Raw genomic sequence first — 25,792 nt, 5'->3', positions numbered from 1 at the left:
GTCAGATCGTTACGAACAGTCACAACCTACATTGCAATTATCAATACTTATACTGGACGGTGACAAGAAGATATGAACATGTATATTTCACTACTTTACCACCAGATTGACAGCATTAGTTATAGTTTGCCAGTTTAGCTATATGATTTGTCTAACACATACCAGACATAAATAAATAAAACAACAAGTATGGCAGAACAGTTGCTAACAAGCATATCACACTTGCAGTTATTGGGAACCTCAAGGGAGAGAAAGTCTGTTTGGTTGATAGGTGCTGCAATAGCCTCTATAATATACACCGAGTATACAAAATATTAGAAACGCCTTCCTAATGTTATGTTGCACCTTCTTTTGCCCTCAGAACAGCCTCAATTTGTCAGGCTTTACAAGATGTTGAAAACATTCCACAGGGATGCTGGCCCATGTCGATTCCAATGCTTCCCACAGTTGTTTCAAGTTGGCTGGATGTCCTTTGGGTGTTGGACCATTCTTGATACACACAGGAAACTGTTGAGTGTGGAAAAAACAGCGTTGCAGTTTCCTGACACACTCAAACCGGTGTGCCTGGCACCTACTACCATACCCCGTTCAAAGGCACTTAATTATATTTTCTTGCCCGTTCACCCGCAATTGCACACATACACAAGCCATGTCTCAAAAGTTCGCAAGGCTTAAAAATCCATCTTTAACTTTTCTCCACCCCTTCAATTTTTTACTTTGCTATGCTGCTCCCCAGATTGCAGCTCCACTGAAATACATATTTAATTAGTCACTGGAAAGGGGGACATTTCCAAATTTATGGAAGCATGCTAAACTGTGTCCAATCCCAATAGCAAAGAACCCATTACTCGTGCCAATAGTCAACCAATTAGTCTACTCCCTTCACTCAGTAAGATATTGGAGGTTATTGTGAGTAGACACATATTTTATTTATTTAACCTTCATTTAACTAGGCAAGTCAGTTAAGAACAAATTCTTATTTACAATGACAGCCTAGGAACAGTGGGGCAGAACGACAGATTTGTACCTTATCAGCTCTGGGATTTGATCTAGCAACCTTTTGTTACTTGCCCAACACTGACCACTAGGCTACCTGCCTTGTATTATTTGGTTGTACTCCCTGACGAAGACCATGCAGCCGAAACGCGTCAGATTATTAAAACTTTGTTTCTATTGAACATGCCATACAAATAAAGGCATTTTAATTAATTATATGAAGAGTGCCTTGGTCCTTTCTTTTTGATGACTTATTCACCCCTTTTACCAAATAGCACCTTCTGTCTACCAAAATGTAACGAGTAACGAGACCCGTAACATATAATAATGACAAAGTAACAGTGAGAACGAAAAACCACAGACAACTAAATTACCGTCAAACACTCAGGGTTTATTTTTAAACACACGGCAAAGGGGGGCAGGAAAAGGGGCTGAGCTGGACCCAAGGAAAGAAACAAATATCCAAATACATCCCTAAGCTAGACTAGCCTACTTCAATACAGCTAACTAACTAACCAAAAATACAGAGGGTGGTCCGCCCAGTTCGAACTAGGGTATTTATTCCTGCGGCAACTTGTCTTGGTTCCCCCTTTTCCCACCATCAAACAAACAGTCAAACACCATAACAAAACTCACAGGTGTGGACAAAGTGACATGTAGTTGCAAAAACAAAAGAGAGCTCAATCCAAAGAGCGAGACACAGAGAGCGAGACACAGAGAGCGAGACACAGAGAGCGAGACTCAGAGAGCGAGACTCAGAGAGCGAGACACAGAGAGCGAGACTCAGAGAGCGAGACTCAGAGAGCGAGACACAGAGAGCGAGACACAGAGAGCGAGACTCAGAGAGCGAGACTCAGAGAGCGAGACTCAGAGAGCGAGACACAGAGAGCGAGACTCAGAGAGCGAGACACAGAGAGCGAGACTCAGAGAGCGAGACTCAGAGAGACACAGAGACGAGACAGAGAGCGAGACTCAGAGAGCAGAGACACAGAGAGCGAGACACAGAGAGCGAGACACAGAGAGCGAGACTCAGAGAGCGAGACACAGAGAGCGAGACACAGAGAGCGAGACTCAGAGAGCGAGACACAGAGAGCGAGACACAGAGAGCGAGACTCAGAGAGCGAGACTCAGAGAGCGAGACGCAAAGAGCGAGACGCAAAGAGCGAGACTCAGAGAGCGAGACACAGAGAGCGAGACACAGAGAGCGAGACTCAGAGAGCGAGACACAGAGAGCGAGACTCAGAGAGCGAAACACAGAGAGCGAGACACAGAGAGCGAGACACAGAGAGCGAGACTCAGAGAGCGAGACACAGAGAGCGAGACACAGAGAGCGAGACACAGAGGAAACAACTGAATGGGTTTTTAAACCAAGGGAAAGGGGATGTGATTGCGTAATGGAAACAGGAGGAGGTGTGTCTTCTGATTGGGGAATGATGATGATTGCCACCTTTGAGGGGAGAAGGAGAGAAAAGAAACAGGATACACACACAATAAGTAACATCATAGACATCATTGATGTGGCAAGGAATGGTTGAAGAGGTATGTATTGTGTTGGAACATAATGTGTAGCTCTCTTAGGGCCTTGTTGTCACTCTGTGATGCCGGTGCCTTGTCGCAGTGACTGCTGAATGGCAAGGCAGAGTTGGGTGTAATCGTCCTCCCCTACATTCTGGGAACATACAGGAGGATTCCGTAAAAAGTAGGACATCAACAAACATGAACCATCTTTGTTTATGGTATGTACAAAATACACGACACAGCAATTAGAAAGGAAATTGGCTATTGTGTTCTAGGCTACCATCTAAAGTAGACATGATGGTATGTACTGTATGTTAGAATAATGCAAAGTCAGCCTGTTGCAATTTAAAATGCATTGAGTGACAGTGCTGTCAAGAACAGGACAATGTTTTCCTCTGAAGTATTTCTAGGAATAATTTCTTGGAAATCGTGATCCATTTTCTTTTCTATGGAACTCCTTGGCATAACTTCAGAGAGATTATGAGACACTCACCATGTAGGTGTCATAGCTGAAATAATGCCTGATAGCCAGGTGACCGATGAGGTTTCGGCTGCAGTAACTAGCATTGCCCCAAACAGTGGCAGCACAGATGGGACACACCTAGAGGAGAGAGGGGGTGACTTCCCAAACAGAACAAACAGCACATCCTAATGCACATCCCAATTATTTTTACACTGAACAAAAATATAAAACGCAACATGCGACAATTTCAGATTTTCACGAGTTACTGTTACAGTTCATATAAGGAAATCAGTAAATTGACTCCCGAGTGGCGCAGCAGTCTAAGGCACTGCATCTCAGTGCTCAAGATGTCACTACAGATCCTGGTGCGATCCCAGGCTGTATCACAGCTGGCCATCATCAGGAGTCCCATAGGGCGGAGCACATTTGGCCCAGCGCCATCCGGGTTAGGAGAGGGTGACTTGCCTAGTTGAGTAAAAGTTTAAATACATTTTAAATACATAATGAGGCCTGTTGGGTTCTACTTTGAAAAACAATTTGACTATTTTCTACATTGTAGAATAATAGTGAAGACATCAAAACTATGAAATAACACATATGGGATCATGTAGTAACCAAGAAACCCCCCCCCAAAAAAAGTGTTAAACAAATCAAAAATATACACTGCTCAAAAAAATAAAGGGAACACTTAAACAACACAATGTAACTCCAAGTCAATCACACTTCTGTGAAATCAAACTGTCCACTTAGGAAGAAACACTGATTGACAATACATTTCACATGCTGTTGTGCAAATGGAATAGACAACAGGTGGAAATTATAGGCATTTAGCAGGACACCCCCAATAAAGGAGTGGTTCTGCAGGTGGGGACCACAGACCACTTCTCAGTTCCTATGCTTCCTGGCTGATGTTTTGGTCACTTTCGAATGCTGCCGGTGCTTTCACTCTAGTGGTAGCATGAGACGGAGTCTACAACCCACACAAGTGGCTCAGGTCATCCAGGATGGCACATCAATGCGAGATGTGGCAAGAAGGTTTGCTGTGTCTGTCAGCGTAGTCTCCAGAGCATGGAGGCGCTACCAGGAGACAGGCCAGTACATCAGGAGATGTGGAGGAGGCCGTAGGAGGGCAACAACCCAGCAGCAGGACCGCTAACTCTGCCTTTGTGCAAGGAGGAGCAGGAGGAGCACTGCCAGAGGCCTGCAAAATGACCTCCATCAGGCCACAATTGTGCATGTGTCTGCTCAAATGGTCAGAAACAGTGCTATTTTAGTGTTCCCTTAATTTTTTTGAGCAGTGTATTTTATATTTGAGATTCTTCAAAGTACCACCCTTTGTTATACAGAGAATAGCCCTATTTGTCCATATTATGGCAAGAACAGCTAAAATAAGCAAAGAGTAACGACAGTTGATAATTAATTTAAGACATGAAGTTCAGTCAATGTGGAAAATTTGATGTGGAATGTGGAAAAGGACTTTGAAAGTTTCTTTAAACGCAGTCGCAAAAAGCATCAAGCGCTATGATGAAACTGGCTCTCATAAGGACCACCACAGGAAAGGAAGATCCAGAGTTACATCTACTGCAGAGGATAAGTTCCTTAGAGTTACCAGCCTCAGAAATCAACATTTAACTGCACCTCAGATTGCAGCCAAAATAAGTGCTTCAGAGTTCAAGTAACAGACACATCTCAACATCAACTGTTCAGGCCTTCATGGTCGAATTGATGCAAAGAAACCACTCCTAAAGGACACCAATAATAAGAAGAGACATGTTTGGGCCGAGAAACACAAGCAATGAACATTAGACCAGTGGAAATCTGATGAGACCAAATTTGAGATTTTTGGTTCGAACCACCGTGTCTTTGTGAGACGTAGAGTAGGTGAACGGATGTTCTCTGCATGTGTGGTTCCCACCATGAAGCATGGAGGAGGAGGTGTGATGCTGTGGGGGTGCTTTGCCGGTGACACTGTCAGTGATTTATTTAGAATTCAAGTTACACTTAACCAGCATGGCTACCACAGCATTCTGCAGCGATATGCTATCCCATTTGGTTTGCGCTTAGTGGGACTATCATTTGTTTTTCAACAGGACTATGACCCAAAACACCTCCAAGCTGTGTATGGGCTATTTGACCAAGAAGGAGAGTGATTAGCTGACCTCAACCCAATCTTATGTGTTATTACACACAGCCGGGAAGAATTATAGGATATCAGAGCGGCGTCAACTTACCAACACTGAGACCATGAATACGACTTTCCCGAAGTGGATCCTTTGTCTGCACCACCTAGAGCATTTGAACTGATTCCAGAGGCCGACCCAAAACAACATCGCCGGAGAAGAGGGAGTCGGAGCGGTCTTCTAGTCAGACTTAGGATGTGCACACACCACCCACCGCTTCTGAGTATATTACTTGCTAATGTCCAGTACCTAGATAACAAAGTTGACAAGATCGGGGCAAGGGCTGCTTTCCAGAGAGACATCGGGGATTGTAAAATACTCTGTTTCACGGAAACATGGCTCTCTCGGGATATACTGTCAGTCTGTACAGCCACCTACATTCTCAGTGCATCGCGCTGACAGGAATAAATATCTCTCTGGGAAGAAGAAGGGCGGGGAGTGTATGCTTCATGGTTAATTACTCATGGTGTAATTGTAAAAACATGCAAGAACTCAAGTCTTTTTGTTCAGCTGACTTAGAATTCCTGGAAATCATATGCCGAATGAATTATCTCCCAAGAGAATTCTCTTCGGTTATTGTCACAGCCATGTATATCCCCCCTCAAGCTGATACCACGACATCCCTCAAGGAATTTCACTGGACTTTATGCAAACTGGAAACCATTTATCTTGAGGCTGCATTTATTGTAGCTGGGGATTTTAACAAAGCAAATTTTGAGGAAAAGGCTACCTAAATTCTTTCAGCATATTGACTGTAGCACTCGTGCTGGAAAAACACTGGACCATTCTTATTTTAATTTCCGGGATGCATACAAGGCCCTCCCCTGCCCTCCTTTTGGCAAATCTGACCAAGACTCCATTTTGCTCCTCCCTTCCTATAGGCAGAAACTAAAACAGGAAGCGCCCTTGCTAAGGACTATTCAATGCTGGTCTGACCAATCAGAATCCACACTTTGAGATTGTTTTGATCACGCTGACTGGAATATGTTCCGGGTAGCTTCTGGGAATAATATGGACGTGTACACCGAGACGTTCACCGAGTTTATCAAGAAGTGTACAGGATGTGTTGTACCCATTGTGACTATTAAAACCTACCCTAACGAGCAACCGTGGATAGATGGCAGCATTCACGCAAAACTGAAAGCACGAAGCACCGCATTTAACCATGGCAAGGTGATGGGGAATATGGCAGAATACAAACAGTGTATTTCTCCTATTCCCTCCGTAAAGAAATCAAACAGGCAAAACATCAATACCGAGACAAAGTGGAGTCGCAATTCAGCTCAGACATGAGACATATGTGGCAGGGTCTACAGACAATCACGGACTACAAAAGGACAACCACCGACGTCTTGCTGCCAGACAAGCTAAACACGTTCTTTGCCCGCTTTGAGGATAACACAGTGCCACCAACGAGGCCAGCTACTAAGGACTGTGGGCTCTCCTCCTCCATGGCCGATGTGAGTAAGACATTTAAAGTGTTAATCCTAGCAAGGCCCCCGGCCCAGACGGCATTCGTAGCCGCGTCCTCAGAGCATGCGCAGACCAGCTGGATGGTGTGTTTATGGACAAATTCAAGCTCCACATGTTTCAAGATGGCCACTATTGTTCCTGTACACAAGAATGCAAAGGTAACTGAACAAAATAACTGCTTTGAGAGACTATTTGTCATGTTGGTATGAAGAAATTCAGGAGACATTACGCATTCCTGCGCCTGAGGTTTTTTATTAAGCCCAAATTAAGGCCATGTAAAAGGCACGGGGACGAAGACCAAAACAAACACATAACACACAGGGTAGGAATCCAAAACAAAAGAGCGAGGGGTACCTCGAATAAATAACACACGCGCACATTGATTAACACACAGAACGAGAACCGTAATCATCTGCGCAATCCACAATGGCACGAAAGCCAAAATACACAGCACAGGTACTCAAACGCAGCAACGGACATTGTAACAATAATGGACAGCCCGATGGAAACCAAAAGGCACACTTATACAGGTACTAATCAGTGGGAATAGGGAACAGGTGTGCGTAATGAAAGTTCCAGAGGGATCCGTGAAACTAGTCAAGGATCATATCCTTACCTGTCACCCTATACCCACTTCAATTTGCTAACTGCCCCAATAGGTCCACAGACGATGCAATCGCCAGCACACTGCCCTATCCCATCTGCACAAGAGGAATGCCTACAGTGCCTTGCAAAATTATTCATCCCCCTTGGAGTTTTTTATTTTTCCCCATACACAAAATAGTCCAAATTGGTGAAGTGAAATGATTTTTTTTTTTTTTAAGTAAAGTGGTGCGTGTATATGTAATCACCCCCTTTGCTATGAAGCCCCTAAGTAAGATCTGGTGCAACCAATTACCTTCAGAAGTCACATAATTAGTTAAATGAAGTCCACCTGTGTTTAATCTAAGTGTCACATGATCTCAGTATATATACACACCTGTTCTGAAAGGCCTCAAAGTCTGCAACACCACTAAAGCAAGGGGCACCGCCAAGCAAGCGGCACCATCAAGACCAAGGAGCTCTCCAAAAAGGTCAGAGACAAAGTTCTGGAGAAGTACAGATCAGGGTTGGGTTATAAAAAAAATATCAGAAACTTTGAACATCCCACAGAGCACCATTAAATCCATTATAAAATGTTTTAAAGAATATGGTACCACAACAAACCTGCCAAGAGAGGGCCGCCCACCAAAACTCACAGACCAGGCAAGGAGGCCATTAATCAGAGAGGCAACAAAGAGACCAAAGATAACCCTGAAGGAGCTGCAAAGCTCCACAGCGGAGATTGGACAGATACTCCATAGGACCACTTTAAGCCATACACTCCACAGAGCTGGGCATTACAGAAGAGTGACCAGAAAAAAGCCCTTCCTTAAAGAAAGAAATAAGCAAACACATTTGGTGTATGCCAAAAGGCATGTGGGAGACTCAGATGAGACTAAAATTGAGCTTTTTGGCCATCAATGAAAACGCTATGTCAGGCACAAACCCAACACCTCTCATCATCCCGATAACTCCATCCTCACAGTGAAGCATGGTGGTGGCAGCATCATGCTGTGGGGATGTTTTTCATCAGCGGGACTGGGAAACTGGTCAGAATTGAAGGAATGGTGGATGGCGCTGAATACAGGGAAATTGGGGGAAATCTGTTTCAGTCTCCCAGAGATTTGAGACTGAGACCCTAAGCATACTGCTAAAGAAACACTTGAGTGGTTTAAGGGGAAAATATAAATCACTTGGAATGGCCTAGTCGAAGCCCAGACCCCAATCCGATTGAGAATCTGTAGTATATCTTAAAGATTGCTGTAGACCAGCGGAACCCATCCAGCTTGAAGGAGATGGAGCAGTTTAGCCTTGAAGAATGGGCAAAAATCCAAGTGGCTTGATGTGCCAAGCTGATAGAGACATACCCCAAGAGTCTTGCTGCTGTAATTGCTGCAAAAGGTTGCTCTACAAAATATTGTCGTGTCTTTGGACATCCTGGATTAAGTGATATGACATGCTATTCTATAAAATAATATTACCTGATTGAGCTAATCATGTAAATGTAATTAACTAGAGTCGGGCACCACAAAATAATATTTATAGAGCTGTTATCTTTCGAATAAACTCTTAAAGACCTAGTAATATTTTACATCAATAGCAGTCAATATTAATTGTCATCTTAATTCAGTCTCATCTGAAAGTTGTAAATTCTTGGTTATCTGCACAAACCCTGGCTAACAAGTTGAATCAGCAATACAAAATTGGGTTTAATTATTTATTTACTAAATACCTAACTAATCAAACAGAATTACACATACACATATTTAAATCATGACTTGATTACAAATTACGTCAAAGGAAAAAGGTCCCTAGCGGGCGGAACAGATATGACAGCTGGTTACATAAAAGAAAAGGGGCTGGGTTTGAGTGAAAGAGCGGGAAGACTGAGGAACAAAGGGCGAAGCTGTGCTATCGTAAATACAGTATCTTATGCATTCTAAATTACCGCCCATTTGGAAAAGGAAAATGCAATAAATATTTACTCTTCGGTAGGTTGGTGGTAGATGGAAGTCCGTGTTGCCCAACAGAGTCCTTTGAAGAATGTCTCTGCTGGTAAATTGAATATGTTGTAGTAACATCGTTGTGTGGTAGACGGGATACTCTGTCTGTTCCGTCCTAACTCTCGTTTGCAGCGGCTGTTGCTAACTCAACGGCTAGGAGGTATCACTTCTGTAGTGAATAAGAGTTCGAAGTTCATACCATTCGCAACCAAAGCTCACGCTGATGTTGGCTTCGTTCTGTAGTTATTATCTGAACTATTCTGACATCGGACCGTCGTCCTCACGTCCTCGGAACAGGAGGTTACATTGTCATCAAGGCTTTATATAGGAAGGGAGAGGAGGGCGTGTTTTAAAGGTTTTATAGCCCATGTCCCTTCACGGGAGCGGGCCACTGATTGAGCAGAGCACCTTATGAAAACCCAAATCTCACATTGTAGAAGCTAAAATTACATTTCATCCCATCACTAATAATTTCATATTCAAACAATTAAATCGAATAACAATTCCATGGGAATCCGATAACTCTGATGTGTAAACTTTCCACTGTAGAGTTTGTCATCTTATCATTGATGAGAATGTCTCAGATGACAACCGAACTGACATCATATTCATTAAGTACCACCGCATATGTTAAATTGGTCAGATTACCAGAATATAGTTCATTTCCCACCACCTTCTGATGTTCCCAGAATCTCTATGTTAACCAAGGGGTTTGCAAATGTAACATCAGTAGGGTAGAGAGAGGAAAAAGGGGGGAAGAGGTATTTATGACTTTCATAAACCTAACCCCAGGCCAATGCTCAAGTTCTGTTTTTTTGTCTTGTTTCTTGTTTCACAATAAAAACCCACAAAAAAACATGTCTGTCTTTTCAGCTGTTTGACCCATTTGGTGAATAAACTTGGTTTGAGCTTTAACTTAGTTCTCTGACAAACAGAGTAAAAAACTAACAGGCCCTAAAATATGGATTTCACATGACTGGGAATACAGATATGCTGTGGAGGTCAACTTCCTCTTGTAGGCGTCAATTGGGTTTACCTTGGTCTACAATCATGAGAGAATTGAGAGAACAGATACCATAGAAGAAAAAGGTAAGGCGTGGATCAGAAAACCAGTCAGTATCTGGTGTGGCCACCATTTGCCTTATGCAGCGCAACACATCTCCTTCGCATAGAGTTGATCAGGCGGTTGATTGTGGCCTGTGGAATGTGGTCCCACTTCTCTTTAATGGCTGTGAGAAGTTGCTGGATATTGTCAGGAACTGAAACATGCTCAATGGGTGATATGTCTGGTGAGTATGCAGGCCATGGAAGAACTGGGACGTTTTCAGCTTCGAGGAAATGTGTACAGATCCTTGCGACATGGGACCATGCATTGTCATGATGAAACATGAGGTGATAGCGGTGGATGTATGGCATGACAATGGGCCTAAGGAGCTCGTCATGGTATCTCTGTGCGTTCAAATTGCCAGTGATAAAATGTGATCGTGTTCGTTATTCGTAGCTTATGCCTGCCCATACCATAACCCCACCGCCACCATGGGGCACTCTGTTCACAACGTTGATATCAGCAAACCATTTGCCGACACGACGCCATACATGCTACGCTGTCTGCCATCTCCTCGATACAGTTGAAACAGGGATTCATCTGTAAAGAGCATACAGTACTTCTCCAGTATACCAGTGGCCATTAAAAGTGAGCATTTGCCCACTGAAGTCAGTCACTACCCCGAAGGGCAGTCAGGTCAAGACCCTGGTGAGGCAACGACCATGCAGATGAGATTCCCTGACAGTTTGTGCAGAAATTATTTGGTTGTGCAAACAGTTTCTTCAGCTGTCTGGTCTAAGACGATCCTACAGGTGCAGAAGCCTAAGTGCAGGTCCTGAGCTGGTGTGGTTACACATGGTCTGCAGTTGTGAAGCTGGTTGGACGTACTGCCAAATTATGTTGGATGAGGCACATAGTAGAGAAATTAGCATTCAATTCTCTAGCAGCAGCTATGGTGGACATTCCTGCACTCAGCATGCCAATTGCACACTCCCTCAACTTGAGACATCTGTGACATTATGTTGTGTGACAAAACTGCACATTTTAGAGTGGTCTTTTATTGTTCCCAGCACAAGGTGCACCTTTGTATCGATCAGGCTATTTAGTCAACTTATTGTTATGCCACACCTGTCAGGTGGATGGATTATCTTGGCAAAGGAGAAATACTCACTAACAGGGATGTAAACAAATTTGCGCACAGAATTTGAGAGAAATATGCTTTTTGTGAATATGAAAAATGTCTGGGATCTTTTATTTCAGCTCATGAAACATGAGACTAACAATTTACATGTTGCATTTATATTTTTGTTCAGTATAGATGTAATATCTAGCATTAATTACTATTCAAGACATTTTGCAGCTCTTGCTATTGAGGTTCATGTTTGAAAGTTAGGTGAAAGTTAGAATAGGCTCACTCACAGCTGGAGCATTCTCTCCTGTGTGGCTGCCGACACAGTGCTGGACCAGTCTCATGTCTGTGAGCCCCTGCAGGGGGCAGTATGGGCAGGAGTACACCCTTCCTCCCAGGAAGCCCAACGTCAACACTCTGGGCCTGAGAAACAAGTCACCATCATTAACACATGCACAAAAATACAATAATTTCACAACATGGATCCATTTTGACAGTAAGATCATACATACCTAACCAATTCAGATATCTGTGTTTGTGTGGGCTGTCCTGGTAGAATCCTAGATGAAAACATAATGAATAGTCAAATATACACCACTTTGAGAGTATAATTCTTTGATCAATGATCAACATATCTAATCTCAACTATCAGAAGAAACTCTCAAACAAATGTTTTATTAATGTCTTGGACCTCTTAACAGATCATGTTTAATGAAAGAGGAAGAGAGCTGATTTAAAGTCATGATAACATTGCATCCATAACTGTAAATCAGAATGAAGTCTGTGGCTTATAGGCTGTGACATATAGTATATCTGGCTATTTAACACACAAGTTATTCACAAATGTATTCACTATAGCCAATATATCATCAAAGAGGTGTCACGTTCGGACCTTTATTTCCTTTGTTTTGTCTTTATTTAGTATGGTCAGGGCGTGAGTTGGGGTGGGCAGTCTGTAGTTTTTTTGTATCTGATTGAGAATCATACTTAGGTAACCTGGGTTTTACTGTTGGTTGGTGGGTGTTTGTTTCTGTGTGAGTGTTTGTCGCCACACGGTACTGTTTTGGTTTTCATCACATCGTTTATTGTTTTGTATTTCAGTGTTCAGTTCGTTTTTAATAAATCGTCATGAACACTTACCACGCTGCATCTTGGTCCTCCGATCCTTCTTGCTTCTCCTATTTGAGCTAGTCAGTATGTGTAGGTAATCCTGTCTAACGTGGCTTTTTTAAAATGCTTCGTGTAGTAAAACTGCTTAAGTGTTGGTCTCCACTTTCTGGAGGACTGAGTTTTGAAATCATTGGAATTTGAGTATGATAGCTAAGGAGATGGAGAAGACACTGGTCTCTGGATTACATCTTCAATCTAAGGGCAACCATGGCATCTGTGACAGGTAGACATGTCGATCCATGATGCACATGGGTAAGATAGTCTAGCTAGCTATATTTTCAGATATTACACTTTTCTAATTTTGATGTAAAGTGGTTTCATTTCAAGTTAAAATGTACTGTTAGCTAGCTAACGTTAGCTGGCTGGCTCGCTAGCTAACGTTATGTGTATGATCTTATTATTCGTATCTCAGAGCCATTTGCTTTGCTAGTTATAGCCTAATGTTAGCTATCTAACATTGAACCTGGTTAGTTAGCTACCTGCAGATTCATGCAGGGTAGTAGCGTCATGAGTTGGGATTATGGTTCATTGTTTACCTACATGTCTTAACAAAAGACATCACTACGCACGTAACCAGTGTGTTCGTAAATTCAGTCTGGCCAGCTACTCCGATTTCAGGTGAACTCTCGTCTGAGTGTGCCAGTGTACAGAATAACTGATTATTTTACCAACGCTCAACACCCGTTGAATATGGCCGGTATCAGTAAACGTCGGGAAAAAAGCGTGATTAAATTGTTGCAAGCAGCACAGTTACAGTAACCAACGCTCTGGATAAAATAAAAACAGTTTAACCAGCTCTGCTAGGGTGAGTAAAATGGTCAGAGTGGGGTGTTCTCTCATTTGTGTCTGGAAGGAGCTAGCAAGCCAATGTTTGCCAGTTAGCTTGGGTGCTTGACTGCCGTTGTGAGGTCAGAATGCTTGGATCAACCCTACTCATCTGCCAGAGCGTCCAATTTGCGCTCTGAACGCTCCGAGTGCGAAACACTCTGAATTTATGAACGCCCAAAGCGTACTCTGGCACTCCGGATTGAATTTACGAACACACCCTTCAATAGAATGTCACTGCGACAACTGTTGATAGACGTAGCTGGTAAATTCGCTCTGGCTATCTACTCCAATTTCAGAGCACTTTCGTCTGAGTGAAACAGAGCGCAGGATAACTGTCAAATATACGAATGCTCAACACCCGTTGAATATAGGTAAATTGTTGCCAGCAGCAACGGTCTGGATAATATAAAAACAGCCTAACCATCTCTGATAGGGCAAGTACTGGTCAGTGAGCTGTTCTCTCGATTGTGTCTGGAAGTAGTTAGCAAGTTAGCCAGTTAGCTTGGGTGCTTGACTGCTGTTGGATCAACCCTAAAAAAGATGGGTGGGGCTAAAGTTTAAGAGGGTGTGAACAATGCCGAATGGGTGTAGACAAAGAAGAGCTCTCTAGTAGGTAGCAAAACATTCAAAGGCCATTTTCTCAAAAGTGAGGTTACAAGTCTTACAAGTTCCTGTGTCTCTGCTTTTATCCAATGTAAAAAAAAAATGTTTTAAATGTTGCTACATAAGCCCAAATCAAGACGGTCAGTCACCTATGATTCGGTGGATTCAATTTCTGTATACTTGCCCAGTCATGTGGATCGTATCCACAGATACACGGCTGACTTCCTGAGTCGTTGGTGTGACTGGTGGGGGTGGTGCGTCAAGAGGGGTGCCATACTCCTCAAGGTACTTCCTGCAGCTTTTGTAGTGAACCCTCATCTTGCTGAGAAACTTCTGAGAAGTGAAATCACATAGGTCTATACATAAAATGGGTGATGTGTGAAGTAACATGTTTGTTTTCAACCAATTAGCAACCATAATTAGCTAAATTGACAAAGTTATCTAATCCACCGGTGGTGTTGATAAATTAATCAAATGTATTTATAAAGCCCTTTTTACATCAGCAGATGTCAACGTGCTATACAGAAAGCCAGCCTAAAACCACAAACAGCAAGCAATGCAGATGTAGAAGCATGGTGGCTAGGAAAAACTCTCTGGGAAAGGTAGGAACCTAGGGAGAAACCTAGAGAAACCAGGCTATGAGGTGTGGCCAGTCTTCTTCTGGCTGTGCCGGGTGGAGATTATAAGAGTACATGGCAATTAAGGCCAGATTGTTATTCAAGATGTTCAAATGTTCATAATGACCAGCAGGGTCAAATAATAACCACAGTGGTTGAAGAGGGTACAACTGGTTCGTAGAGAGAGCCAGTGAGACCAGTGCCTTGTCGTTCACCTTCGCACCCCACACATTTAACCATAGGACATAATACTGAAGAGATGAGTCTTTAGTAAAGACTTAAAGGTTGACACCAAGTCTGTGTCTCTCACATGGGTAGGCACACCATTCCATCAAAATTGAGCTCTATAGGAGAAAGCCTCCAGCGGTTTGCTTAGAAATTCAAGGGACAATAAGGAGAATTGCGTCTTGTGACTGTAGCGTACGTGTAGGTATGTACGGCAGGACCAAATCTGATAGATAGGTAGGAAGAAGCCCATTTAATTATTTTTTAGGTTAGCAGTTAAACCTTGAAATCAGCCCTAGCCTTAACAGGAAGCCAGTGTAGAGAGAGGCTAGCACTGGGGTAATATGATCACATTTTTTGGTTATAGTCAAAATTCTAGCAGCTGTGGTTAGCACTAACTGAAATTTATTTAGTGCTTTATCCAGGTAGCCGGAGAGTAGAGCATTGCAGTAGTCTAATTTAATAGTGACAAAAGCATTGATGAGCTTTTCTGCATTTTTTGACGAAAATCTGTCCTTGAAATATTCTTGACATGTTCGTCAAAATAGAGTGCAGGGTCCAGAGCAACCCTGAGATCCTTCACAGTTTTATTTGAGACAACTGTACAACCATAAAGATTAAATTGTCAAAATGGTTTAGTGGGACCTAGAACTAACATCTCTGTTTTGTCGCCATCCACTTCCTTATGTCTGAAACACAGGCTTCCAAGGTAGGCAATTTTTGGGCTTCATCATATTTAATCGAAATGTACAGCTGTGTGTTGTCCACATAGCAGTGAAAGTTGACATTGTGTGTCCGAATGACATCACCAAGAGGTAGAATATATAGTGAAAACAATAGTGATCCTAAAACGGAACCTTGAGGAACACTGAAACTCAAAAGGACAAACCATCCACAGAGACTAACTGATACGGTATCTTTCCAACAGATAAGATCTAAACCAGGCAAGAAGTTGTCTAGGAGCATAAAGACAGATGGAAAGCCTTGGTCTGCCGCCATTAAAAGGTAATTTACCACCTTCACGAGTGCAGTCTCAATGCAATGATGGGACCTAAAACCAGACTGAAGCATTTCGTGTACATTATTTGTCTTCAGGAAGGCAGTGAGTTGCTGCGTAACAGATTTTTCAAAATAAAATCTGAGGAATGGAAGATTCGATATAGGCACATAGTTTTTTTTACATTGTCTGGGTCATGGTTTGGCTTTATTACTGTCACTTTTAGGGAGTTTGGTACACATCCTGAGGATAGGGAGCCGTTTATTATTTTCAATATAGGAGGGTCAAGCACAGGAAGTAGCTCTTTTAGTAGTTTAGTTGGAATAGGGTCCAGTACGCAGCTTGAAGGTTTAGAGGCCATGACTATTTGAGAGGCCATGACTATGTGTCAAGAGATAATCTTAAGTGTCTCCATTGATCCTAGGTCCTGGCAGTTTTGTGCAGACTCAGGATAACTGAGTCTTGGAGAAATACGCAGATTAAAAGAGGAGTCTGTAATTTGTCCATATAAATTTGTGAGAAAGTTTAATGAAAAAGGTTAACTGACTTGCCTAGTTAAATAAAGGTTAAATAAAAATCAAATAAAAAAAGGTATGTTCTTAGGCGTGACAACGCAGTGCCTGGATACAGACCTAAGCCGTGGTATAATGGCCATATTCCAAAAACCCTGGGGGTGCCTTATTGCTATTATAAAATGGTTACCAATATAATTAGAACAGTAAAAAGTCACGTTTTGTCATACCCCTGGTATATGTTCTGATATACCACAGCTTTCAGCCAATCAGCATTCAGGGCTCGAACCAGGTTTAAAAATAAATCCCCTTTGTGCATGTACATAACTATAGGTAAATCCGACAGGAGTGTTTGAGTGATGACAGAGGATCTAAAAAACACTTGGATGAACATAAAAATAAAAATAAACTTATGTCAGGCTATTTTCTGGCAATTGTGCTGTTATGTGCCAGATGTTAAGACTACAAATTGTTATAAATGGCCTATTTGCGAGATTGACTTGTCATTTCAATAGACATAGGCTACAGATTAAATTCTGGGTTCATGATTCTAATAAAATTGCCAAAGTTTGCTTAGATAATGGCAGGTGATGGCCCCTGATAGGCCTACATCTAATTTTATATAATATACAGGAGCCTAGAAAAGATGTTGGCAAGATGTAAACTGAACGATTTAGCAGTTTGCTTAGTTTAATTTATTCAACATGATTAGCAAGGCGATTTTGCCATAAGTCTGCTGGAATAGGTTACTGAGGATCTTGTCATTTCAATCACTGAATGAAATATTGATAATATGTTTATGAACTGAATATGCTTGTCAACAACAGCCAGTGTTTATTTTTAATTTTTACCTGCAGCCTAATCTGACTACTGTTACCGTCAATCTAATGCGTTCCTAATTACACAAGGCTACAACAGCAATAAAGTTAAGCTATTTATTAAATTGATTTGCCAGCTCCAGGTAGGCAACACAAGTGGCACGAATTGATTTGCAATGTCTCCAGTGACATCATGATTTCAACATTATTGTATTGTATCAAATGGTATACTGCAATGGCATATACATGAATAGGCTACTTGATGGCCAACAGAGGAAAATGTATAATTCTCCACATTTAGCCTAATGTCAGTTGCATTGAGGACTTTTCCCCTATTAAAAAGAACCACGTGAGGGAGCTCCATAACTTATATTTCAAATGTCTACTCTGGCAGCCCCAGAGACCCAAGAACTGAGCATGCATAAAACACTTCGCTTGGTACCGTTGTCTTTAAGCAGTCAACATTAGAATGCAGTTTAAACCACCTCTGAGCGGATTTATGTAATGCTCTCTAGTGCGCCCAAAAGTAATTTTCCAGTACTTTGTCTGCATTATTTCTTGATGTGCATCAGTTCTAGCGTATGAATGTCTTATGGAAAAAGGTTTGGAAATCGGTGTCTCCATGACAATCTAAACACAAAATAAAGTATATTTGGGTACAAAAATCAAATCCAAATGAAAACAATAGCAGGGCATAAACCGTCATTATTATTCCTCCTCATACACAGATAACAATACATTAGTCACTGGACACAAAAAGTACACCGCAAAAAAACGGATAGGAAAGAAACAAATCCAACCCTACCTACAACTGGTAAAAAAAAAAAGTTGTCACAAAGTGCCCACTTGCTGCTCTTCTCACACTCACCTGCCAATATATTATTATTATTATTATTATATTATTATTATATTATCTGTAGTGCTCCCTCAACACACACTCCTCCAGTCCTCCCAACCACTCACTCAGCAACAGCCTGCCTCACTGCCTGACAGTCAGCAGCAGGTCATCGTGAAATATATATATTTTTAAAGAGAAATGCCATGGCGGCCGCAGTGTACTTTAGAAATAGCCCAAAACCAATACATTTTCACCCGCAACATAATTTTCAAAGTGGCCCAATTTGGCAGGAAAACCACGAACATGGCAACACAGAACAGCAACACGGGAACAGATTCAACGACAGAGATATGCTACACATATATGCTAATGGCTTGAATTTACAGGACTTTATCCCAGGGCTCTGCAAAATGTTAATATAGATAGATGAAATGAACCTAATAGTAAGAGTTGTGTAATCTACCTCCACGAGACATGCTGTTATAGCCCTATTTCTATTTTGCCCTGTTTATCAAAAGTGTTGGAAAAACTTGTCAATAATCAAATGACTGGCTTTTTTGATGTCCATAGTATTCTCCCTGATATGCAATCTGGTTTCCGCTCAGGTTATAGATGTGTCACTGCAACCTTAAAGGTCCTAAATTATGTCACCATTTCCCTTGATTCTAAGGTATGTTGTACTGCTATTTTTATTGACTTGGCCAAAGCTTTTGATATGGTAGACCATTCCATTCTTGTGGGCCAGTTAAGGAGTATTGGTGTCTCGAGGGGTCCTCTCTCAAAGAATGCAATGTATAAAGTCAGAACATCTGCTGTCTCAGACACTGCCTGTCACCAAGGCATGATCCTAGGCCCCACGCTCTTCTCAATTTACATAAACATAACTCCGGCAGTAGGATGCGCTCTCATCCATTTATATGCAGATGAAAGTCTTATACTCAGCTAGCCCCTCCCTGGATTTTGTGTTAAACGCTCTACAACAAAGCTTTCTTAGTGTCCAACCATCTTTCTCTACCCTTAACCTTGTTCTGAACATCTCCAAACAAAGGTCATGTGGTTTGGTAAGAAGAATGTCCCTCTCCCCACAGGTGCGATTACTACCTCTGAGGGTTTAGAGCTTGAGGTAGTCACCTCCATACAAGTACTTGGGAGTATGGCTAGACAGTACACTGTCCTTCTCTCAACACATATCAAAGCTGCAGGCTAAAGTTAAATCTAGACTTGGTATTCTCTATTGTAATCGCTCCTTTTTCACCCCAGCTGCCCAATGAACCCTGATTCAGATGACCTTCCTACCCATGCTGGATTACAGAGACATAATTTATAGATCGGCAGGTAAGGGTGCTCTCGATCGGCTAGATGTTCTTTACCATTCGGCCATCAGATTTGCCACCAATGCTCCTTATAGGACACATCACTGCACTCTATAATCTTTGTAAACTGGTCATCTCGGTATACCTGTTGCAAGACCCACTGGTTGATGCTTATTTATAAAGCCTCTTAGGCCTCACTCCCCCCCTATCTGAGATATCTACTGCAGCCCTCATCCTCCACATACAACACCCATTCTGCCAGTCACATTTTGTTAAAGGTCCCCAAAGCACACACATCCCTGGGTCGCTCGTCTTTTCAGATTGCTGCAGCGAGCAACTGGAACGGGCTGCAACAAACACTCAAACTGGACAGTTTTATCTCAATTTCTTAATTCAAAGACTCAATCATGACTCTTATTGACAGTTGAGGCTGCTTCACGTGATGTATTGTAGTCTCTACCTTCTTGCCCTTTGTGCTGTCTGTGCCCAATAATGTTTGTACCATGTTTTGTGTTACTACCATTTTGTTGTCATGTTGTTACCATGCTGTGTTGTCATGCGTTGCTGCCATGCTATGTTGTCTTCAGTCTTTCTTTATGTCTCTCTTTATGTGTTGTGTTTAGTGATGCACCGATTACATTTTTGGCAGATACCGATATCCAATATTTTCCATGCCCCCCCAAAAAAGATACCAATAACCAATATTTACAATTTTAGCGGCCTTTTAAGCAATCAAGTACAGTTAAATAGTTAACACACATGTACGCAGCGGTCTAAGGCACTGCATCTCAGTGCAAGAGGGGTCACTACAGTCCCTGGTTCAAATCCAGGCTGTATCACATCCGCTCTTGATTGGGAGTCCCATAGTGCGGCGCACAACTGGCCCAGCGTCATCCGGGCCGTCATTGTAAATCATTAAATGTTCTTAACTGACTTGCCTAGTTAAATAAAGGTTAAATAAAATAAATAAATCCAATTAGTCTATAATCAGGGAATATAACCTTGTACACACATCCAAAGGCTTTGAGCAGGTGTTAGATATTAAAGTGAATGTTCATCATCAAAAAAGGAACACACAAACAGTGGTAATATAGTCCCAAGTGTGTTTATTAACATTTCAACCCCTCAAGGTATTCCTATGGGTGAAAAGTATACTTCATATATGGTGGAAGACTTTAGGGGGTGAAAATCATAAGCACACTTGAGTGTATTTATCATACTGTGTAGACTCCAGAGTTTTCCTCCTGTGTGTTGTCCCTTTGATCAGCGACCTGATTGTAGTGTTGGTTTGGGGAAGAACTACATGTACTAGCTATGGGATTCCCCTGGCTTGACTGGAAACGGAGGGGAAACATTGGAAGAACATGAAAAACAACGCCCTCCTCAGTATTTAGGTAAAACTGCAAAATACTGAGTATATGTTCTGTACTCCACACAGGTAAAACATTTAAGTGTAAACATTTAAGCTCATTATAAACAAAGTGTAATAAATAGTGTCTGCTACCGTAGTACCACAGGCCCTGCACTGTCCTTTCCTCTCCCTCATCTGCTGCTGGACATCTATTGCTCTCTTTTCAGTCTCGGATACGGGGCCCCTGCACAGGGGACAGTGTGGCCCCTGGGCCCTCACAGCCAGGCGGAAGCAGTTTTTACAGAACCTGAAAGGACAGAGATGGTTATTGTTTAATAAAGGTTGCATTTTATTGTAGGCTATAGGATTTCCTCATGAGTTGTTTTTTTTGTTGTTGGTAATATCACAGACATCTGGCAACTAACGTACTGAGCTAGCTGAGCCAGCCATTTTGTGGATTATTTGATCTCAAATATTTGGTTATTTGACCCTGGCTATGCCTTGGCCTGACTATGGGTTATGGGTTTGTATATTTACACATGTCTGCAGTTCCTGGTCCTGATGGGGGTTTTCAGGACATCCTGACATATGGGACAGTCATAGTCTTCCTCTGAGCAGCTGTCCAACGATCCCTCTGCAGCATCCCAGATATTATTCATAGCTCCCACAGGCTCCAGTGATGAAGAACACACACTTCCCATTCATCCCAACTCTGCCAACCTGGAGTGAGGAGAATGAGGAGGAAACCACCACCTGTTTACTGGATGTCCCCAACCAGAATGCTATTAGACCTTACTGGAAGTCCCCAACCAGGATGCTATTGAGAAACCTTTGTTATTGACCAAATACTTATTTTCCACCATAATTTGCAAATAAATTCATTAAAAATCCTACAATGTGATTTTCTGGATTTCTTTTCTTCTCATTTTGTCTGTCATAGTTGAAGTGTACCTATGATAATAATTACAGGCCTCTCATCATTTTAAGTGGGAGAACTTGCACAATTGGTGGCTGACTAAATACTTTTTTGGGCCCAATGTACCTAGTCAGTATGCTTTCTCTGACAGTCAGACCTACAATACCACTCGAAGTTTGCACACCTACTCATTCCAGGGTTTTTCTTTAATTTACTATTTTCTACACTGTAGAATAATAGTGAAGATATCACAGCTATGAAATAACACATATGGAATCAGGTAGTAACCCAACAGTGTTGAACAAATCAAAATATATTTTATATTTGAGATTCCTCAAAGTAGCCACCCTTTGCCTGGATGACTGCCAAGAGTGTGCAAAGCTTTCTCTCAACCAAGCTTCATGAGGTAGTAATCTGGAATGCATTTCAATTAACAGGAGTGCATTGTTAAATGTTCAACAACAGTCCATCATTCATTTTAAGACATGAAAGTCAGTCAATTCAGAAAATGTCAAGACCTTTGAAAGTTTCTTCAAGTGCAGTCGCAAAAACCATCAAGCACTATGATGAAACTGGCTCTCATGAGGACAGCCACAGGAAAGAAAGACCCAGAGTTCTCTCTGCAGAGGATAAGGTCATTAGAGTTACCAGCCTCAGAAATTGCAGCCCAAATAAAAATAACAGACACATCTCAACATCAACTGTTCAGAGGAGACTGCATGAATCAGGCCTTCATGGTCGAATTGCTGCAAAGAAACCACTACTAAAGGACACCAATAAGAAGAGACTTGCTTGGGCCAAGAAACACAAGCAATGGACATTAGACCTGTGGAAATCTGTCCTTTGGTCTGATGAGTCCAAATTTGAAATATTTGGTTCCAACCGCCATGTCTTTGTGAGACACAGAGTAGGTGATCGGATGATCTCTGCATGTGTGGTTCCCACCATGAAGCATATAGGAGGTGTGGGGGTGCTTTGCTGGTTACACTGTCAGTGATTTATTTAGAATTCAAGGCACACTTAGCCAACATGGCTACCACAGCATTCTGCAGTGATACGCCATCACATCTGGTTTGCTCTTAGTTTCGACTATCATTTGTTTTTTCAACAGGACAATGATCCAACACATCTCCAAGCTGTGTAAGGGCTATTTGACCAAGAAGATGAGTGATGGAGTGCTGCATCAGATGACCCGGCCTCCACAATCACCCGACCTCAACTCAATTGAGATGGTTTGGGATGAGTTGGAGTGCAGAATGAAGGAAAAGCAGCCAACAAGTGCTCAGCATATGTGAGAACTCCTTCAAGACTGTCGGAAAAGCATTCCAGGTTAAGCTGGTTGAGAGAATGCCAAGAATGTGCAAAGATGTTATCAAGGCAAAGGCTGGCTACTTTGAAGCATATAAAATATATTTGGATTTGTTTAACACTTTTTTGGTTACTACATGATTCCATATGTGTTTTTTCATAGTTTTTATGTCTTCACTATTATTCTACAATGTAGGAAATAAAGAAAAACCCTTGAATGAGTAGGTGTCCAGACTTTTGACTGGTACTGTATTCATACAAAACGTGCCAGGCATTATAATGGTAGTGTCATGAAGCATTGAAGTAATAATGCATTAGAATGTGACCGCAAAATGTTCACTCTCTCTTTGTAGAATAGCTGACCCAGAGAAGCCAAGGGAGGTGACAGGTGAGAATGAGGAGGACCCATGATTGTACAAAAAACATCCTTGAATTTATTACAGATGCAGTATTTCAGGATACATGGCTTGTCTAGAAAACAGTTGTCCATAGCAGCAATGTTCAGGATATGAAAAAGTCTAAAATGACAGCGAGTGTAAAGCTCAGCCCCTCAACAGTGTTCCTACTGCAGCTAAGACTGGGCCTAAATGCAAAATATCATAAATACAGATTACCGCTTTTCCAGTTCTAAGCAGAGCCCAACTCTCCCCTTACTGGGACTAAAGAGAGTCTACCAGAACAGCCTAAATCAACTGCCTGTACACTACAAACTGCTACTGAGCACATTGTCAACTGTTATTTAACCCTGAGCTGAGAGAAAAGGACAGCCTTTATCCCTTTGTTCCTCAAACCCACCCACACTTATTAACCAATGATAATGAGCATTTAATTAGAATAACTTTAAATTAGACCATGGAAAACATTAGACTATGGAAAACATTAGACCATGGAAAACACAAGTTAATTTCATTCATTAGTTTAAAATGTTCATATTTAGTCATGTACATTTTACTTTAAAAGACAGAGCTACATCAAATAGAACTACTATATAGGGAGACTGAAAGCATAGGTGAACAACACATTAATTCACGAACTTACCACACCTGGCTTAAACCTGCCCAACCAACTTGATCGCAAACAATTATGGTCAGGAACACCTAAAATGCTAGATTGCTATGCATGACAATGTACTAGTGCACTTAATCCAAACCACACATGCATATACCTTTAAACATTTTAGATGAAGACCTTTTAAAATGGTGATGCCAGTCTAAGGCTCTCTTAGCTCTCGCTCGCATTCACAGAAACAAGCAAGCATTATTTTAAGCAGTACATTGTCTTTTCCCCTCAACATTAAATCCATATTTATATTTTAAAAATCCACTTACCACCTGTACAATCTGCTTAGTGAATCGTAACTAATGATTGAAAATGAATTGAAAAGTATAAATACAACACGGCAAATCCCCTGACAAGTTAGTTTTCACTTTCACTGTCGACAAGAGGAAGGTTGGAAATTACCTAAATGTTTAACAGCTTCAAACATCATTCACTCACAAGAGTCATTGGCTTTGAACACTTATTCAGATGTTGTTTTCTGCGCACCGAATCTTTGGAAAATGTTCAAGTCATTTCAAAACTTCAAAGGGATCTCTTTAACGTACTGTATGCTCTCCATTATGATTGTGTATGTTTACAATTAGAGGGACTTTTATGAATTATCACAGTTTAGAAAAAGGCTCCTCTGTTCAGAAAGTGAAACTGAAATTTTCTGGCAATGTTTATTTTGTTTCACTCCCATTTATTATTCACCAGTAAGGGAATGATAACTGTTAGACATTCAGCCCACAGCCTCTGATAGATACTGTTATTTAGTTAATACCTATAGAGAAGTGACTGCTGAACACCCTGCATTGACTCCAAGCTACACTGTGCGCTTGGGCTGCTTTAAAGTTCAATATCAAAACAGTGCCCTCATTTTCAGAGAAAATATTTTACAGCTACTGTGTTATCTGCCGGCCTTGGAGTCAATATCTGGCCATTTAAGATTCCAGCTCATGTATATTAATAACGTCTTCTCTAATTGCAAGCGGTCAGTCCTGCAGTGTGGAGGCTAACTCAGCCAGGCCTCACTCGTTCCCTCTATATCGCCATTGATTGTGTGTTCAGTTCACTCTCTTTTTATTGATCTTGTGATCAGTAGATGGAAGGATGCTGGTGGACTTGTCCTCTATTCTTTCCATTAATCTTCATTTCTACATGAATGTGTAATGGGGAGTGGATGGAGGTTTCATCACCACTGCAGTTTGGTGCCATCTGGAGTTGTGGCCTAGCTCAGTGGGTAGCTGTGGTCCTATCTGCTTGGCAGTGCTGTGAAAGTTGGAAATCAAACTGCTGTGTGTTCTGGTATGGGTTAGGCCTATATAGGCCTCATGAATATGCTGTAGTCAACTGAACTGCCATGTGAAAGAAAATATTATTGGCTCAGCAACCACTGCCTACAGCAGATGGCCAACATATCAAGACCAGGTGTTTGAATGGTGATGCCCTGGAACTGTAGCACAATCAAATTGAGTTACAGAATACAAAACACTGTTGGATTGAGATATTGAGGATACTTAAGCAAAAAGGCACGCCAGGCAGTGCTGTATCATGAGTACAGTCCCATTTACCTGTGACTGTATTCATGATACAGCACTGCCTGGTGTGCCTTTTTGCTTTTATAAAACTGTTAGCAACATTTGACATATTTTCCTAAATCAATTCATACAATTTCATTTTTCCATCAGAAGATATGGGGTGCGTTCCTAAATTGCCTCCAGTGTATTAGAGTGCACTCTGGGTTGTTCGTCAATTCAGAGCGTGTTCAGATTGTCTATTCTGTAAATGTAGATAGTTTCGCTCGCTGAGCGCACACTGGGTTGATCCGAGTGTTCTGACCTCAATGGCAGTCAAGTACCCAAGCTA

At 41.7% G+C, this 25,792-nt stretch overlaps 1 protein-coding gene across 1 annotated transcript; it reads right to left on the bottom strand.

Moving 5' to 3' along the window:
* Positions 1–1,986: 1,986 nt before the first annotated feature.
* On the bottom strand, positions 1,987–24,338 carry LOC118402002 (E3 ubiquitin-protein ligase RNF138-like). Its single transcript, XM_035799787.2, has 8 exons — positions 24,214–24,338; positions 21,199–21,381; positions 20,815–20,968; positions 14,175–14,323; positions 11,902–11,949; positions 11,680–11,812; positions 3,008–3,115; positions 1,987–2,665 (listed from the first exon to the last, which is right to left on the bottom strand). The coding sequence occupies exons 2-8, from the start codon at positions 21,360–21,362 to the stop codon at positions 2,585–2,587; spliced, it is 837 nt and encodes a 278-aa protein (XP_035655680.2). The 5' UTR covers positions 21,363–21,381; positions 24,214–24,338; the 3' UTR covers positions 1,987–2,584.
* Between the last annotated feature and the right edge of the window lie 1,454 nt (positions 24,339–25,792).

The sequence above is a fragment of the Oncorhynchus keta genome, chromosome 23 (genome assembly GCF_023373465.1).
Source record: "Oncorhynchus keta strain PuntledgeMale-10-30-2019 chromosome 23, Oket_V2, whole genome shotgun sequence".
NCBI classification, from domain to species: domain Eukaryota; kingdom Metazoa; phylum Chordata; class Actinopteri; order Salmoniformes; family Salmonidae; genus Oncorhynchus; species Oncorhynchus keta.
Note: the sequence above shows the minus strand (reverse complement) of the source record. Positions and strands in the feature narration are given on the sequence as shown.

Excerpts from the sequence above, each read along its gene's own strand:
- LOC118402002 (XM_035799787.2), bottom strand. The coding sequence starts at position 21,362 with ATGGGAAGTGTGTGTTCTTCATCACTGGAGCCTGTGGGAGCTATGAAT. Across the intron at positions 14,324-20,814 it reads GCAGGGCCTGTGGTACTACG|AAGTTTCTCAGCAAGATGAG; the intron begins GTAGCAGACACT and ends TTCACTTCTCAG. Across the intron at positions 11,950-14,174 it reads GATACGATCCACATGACTGG|GATTCTACCAGGACAGCCCA; the intron begins GCAAGTATACAG and ends GTTTTCATCTAG.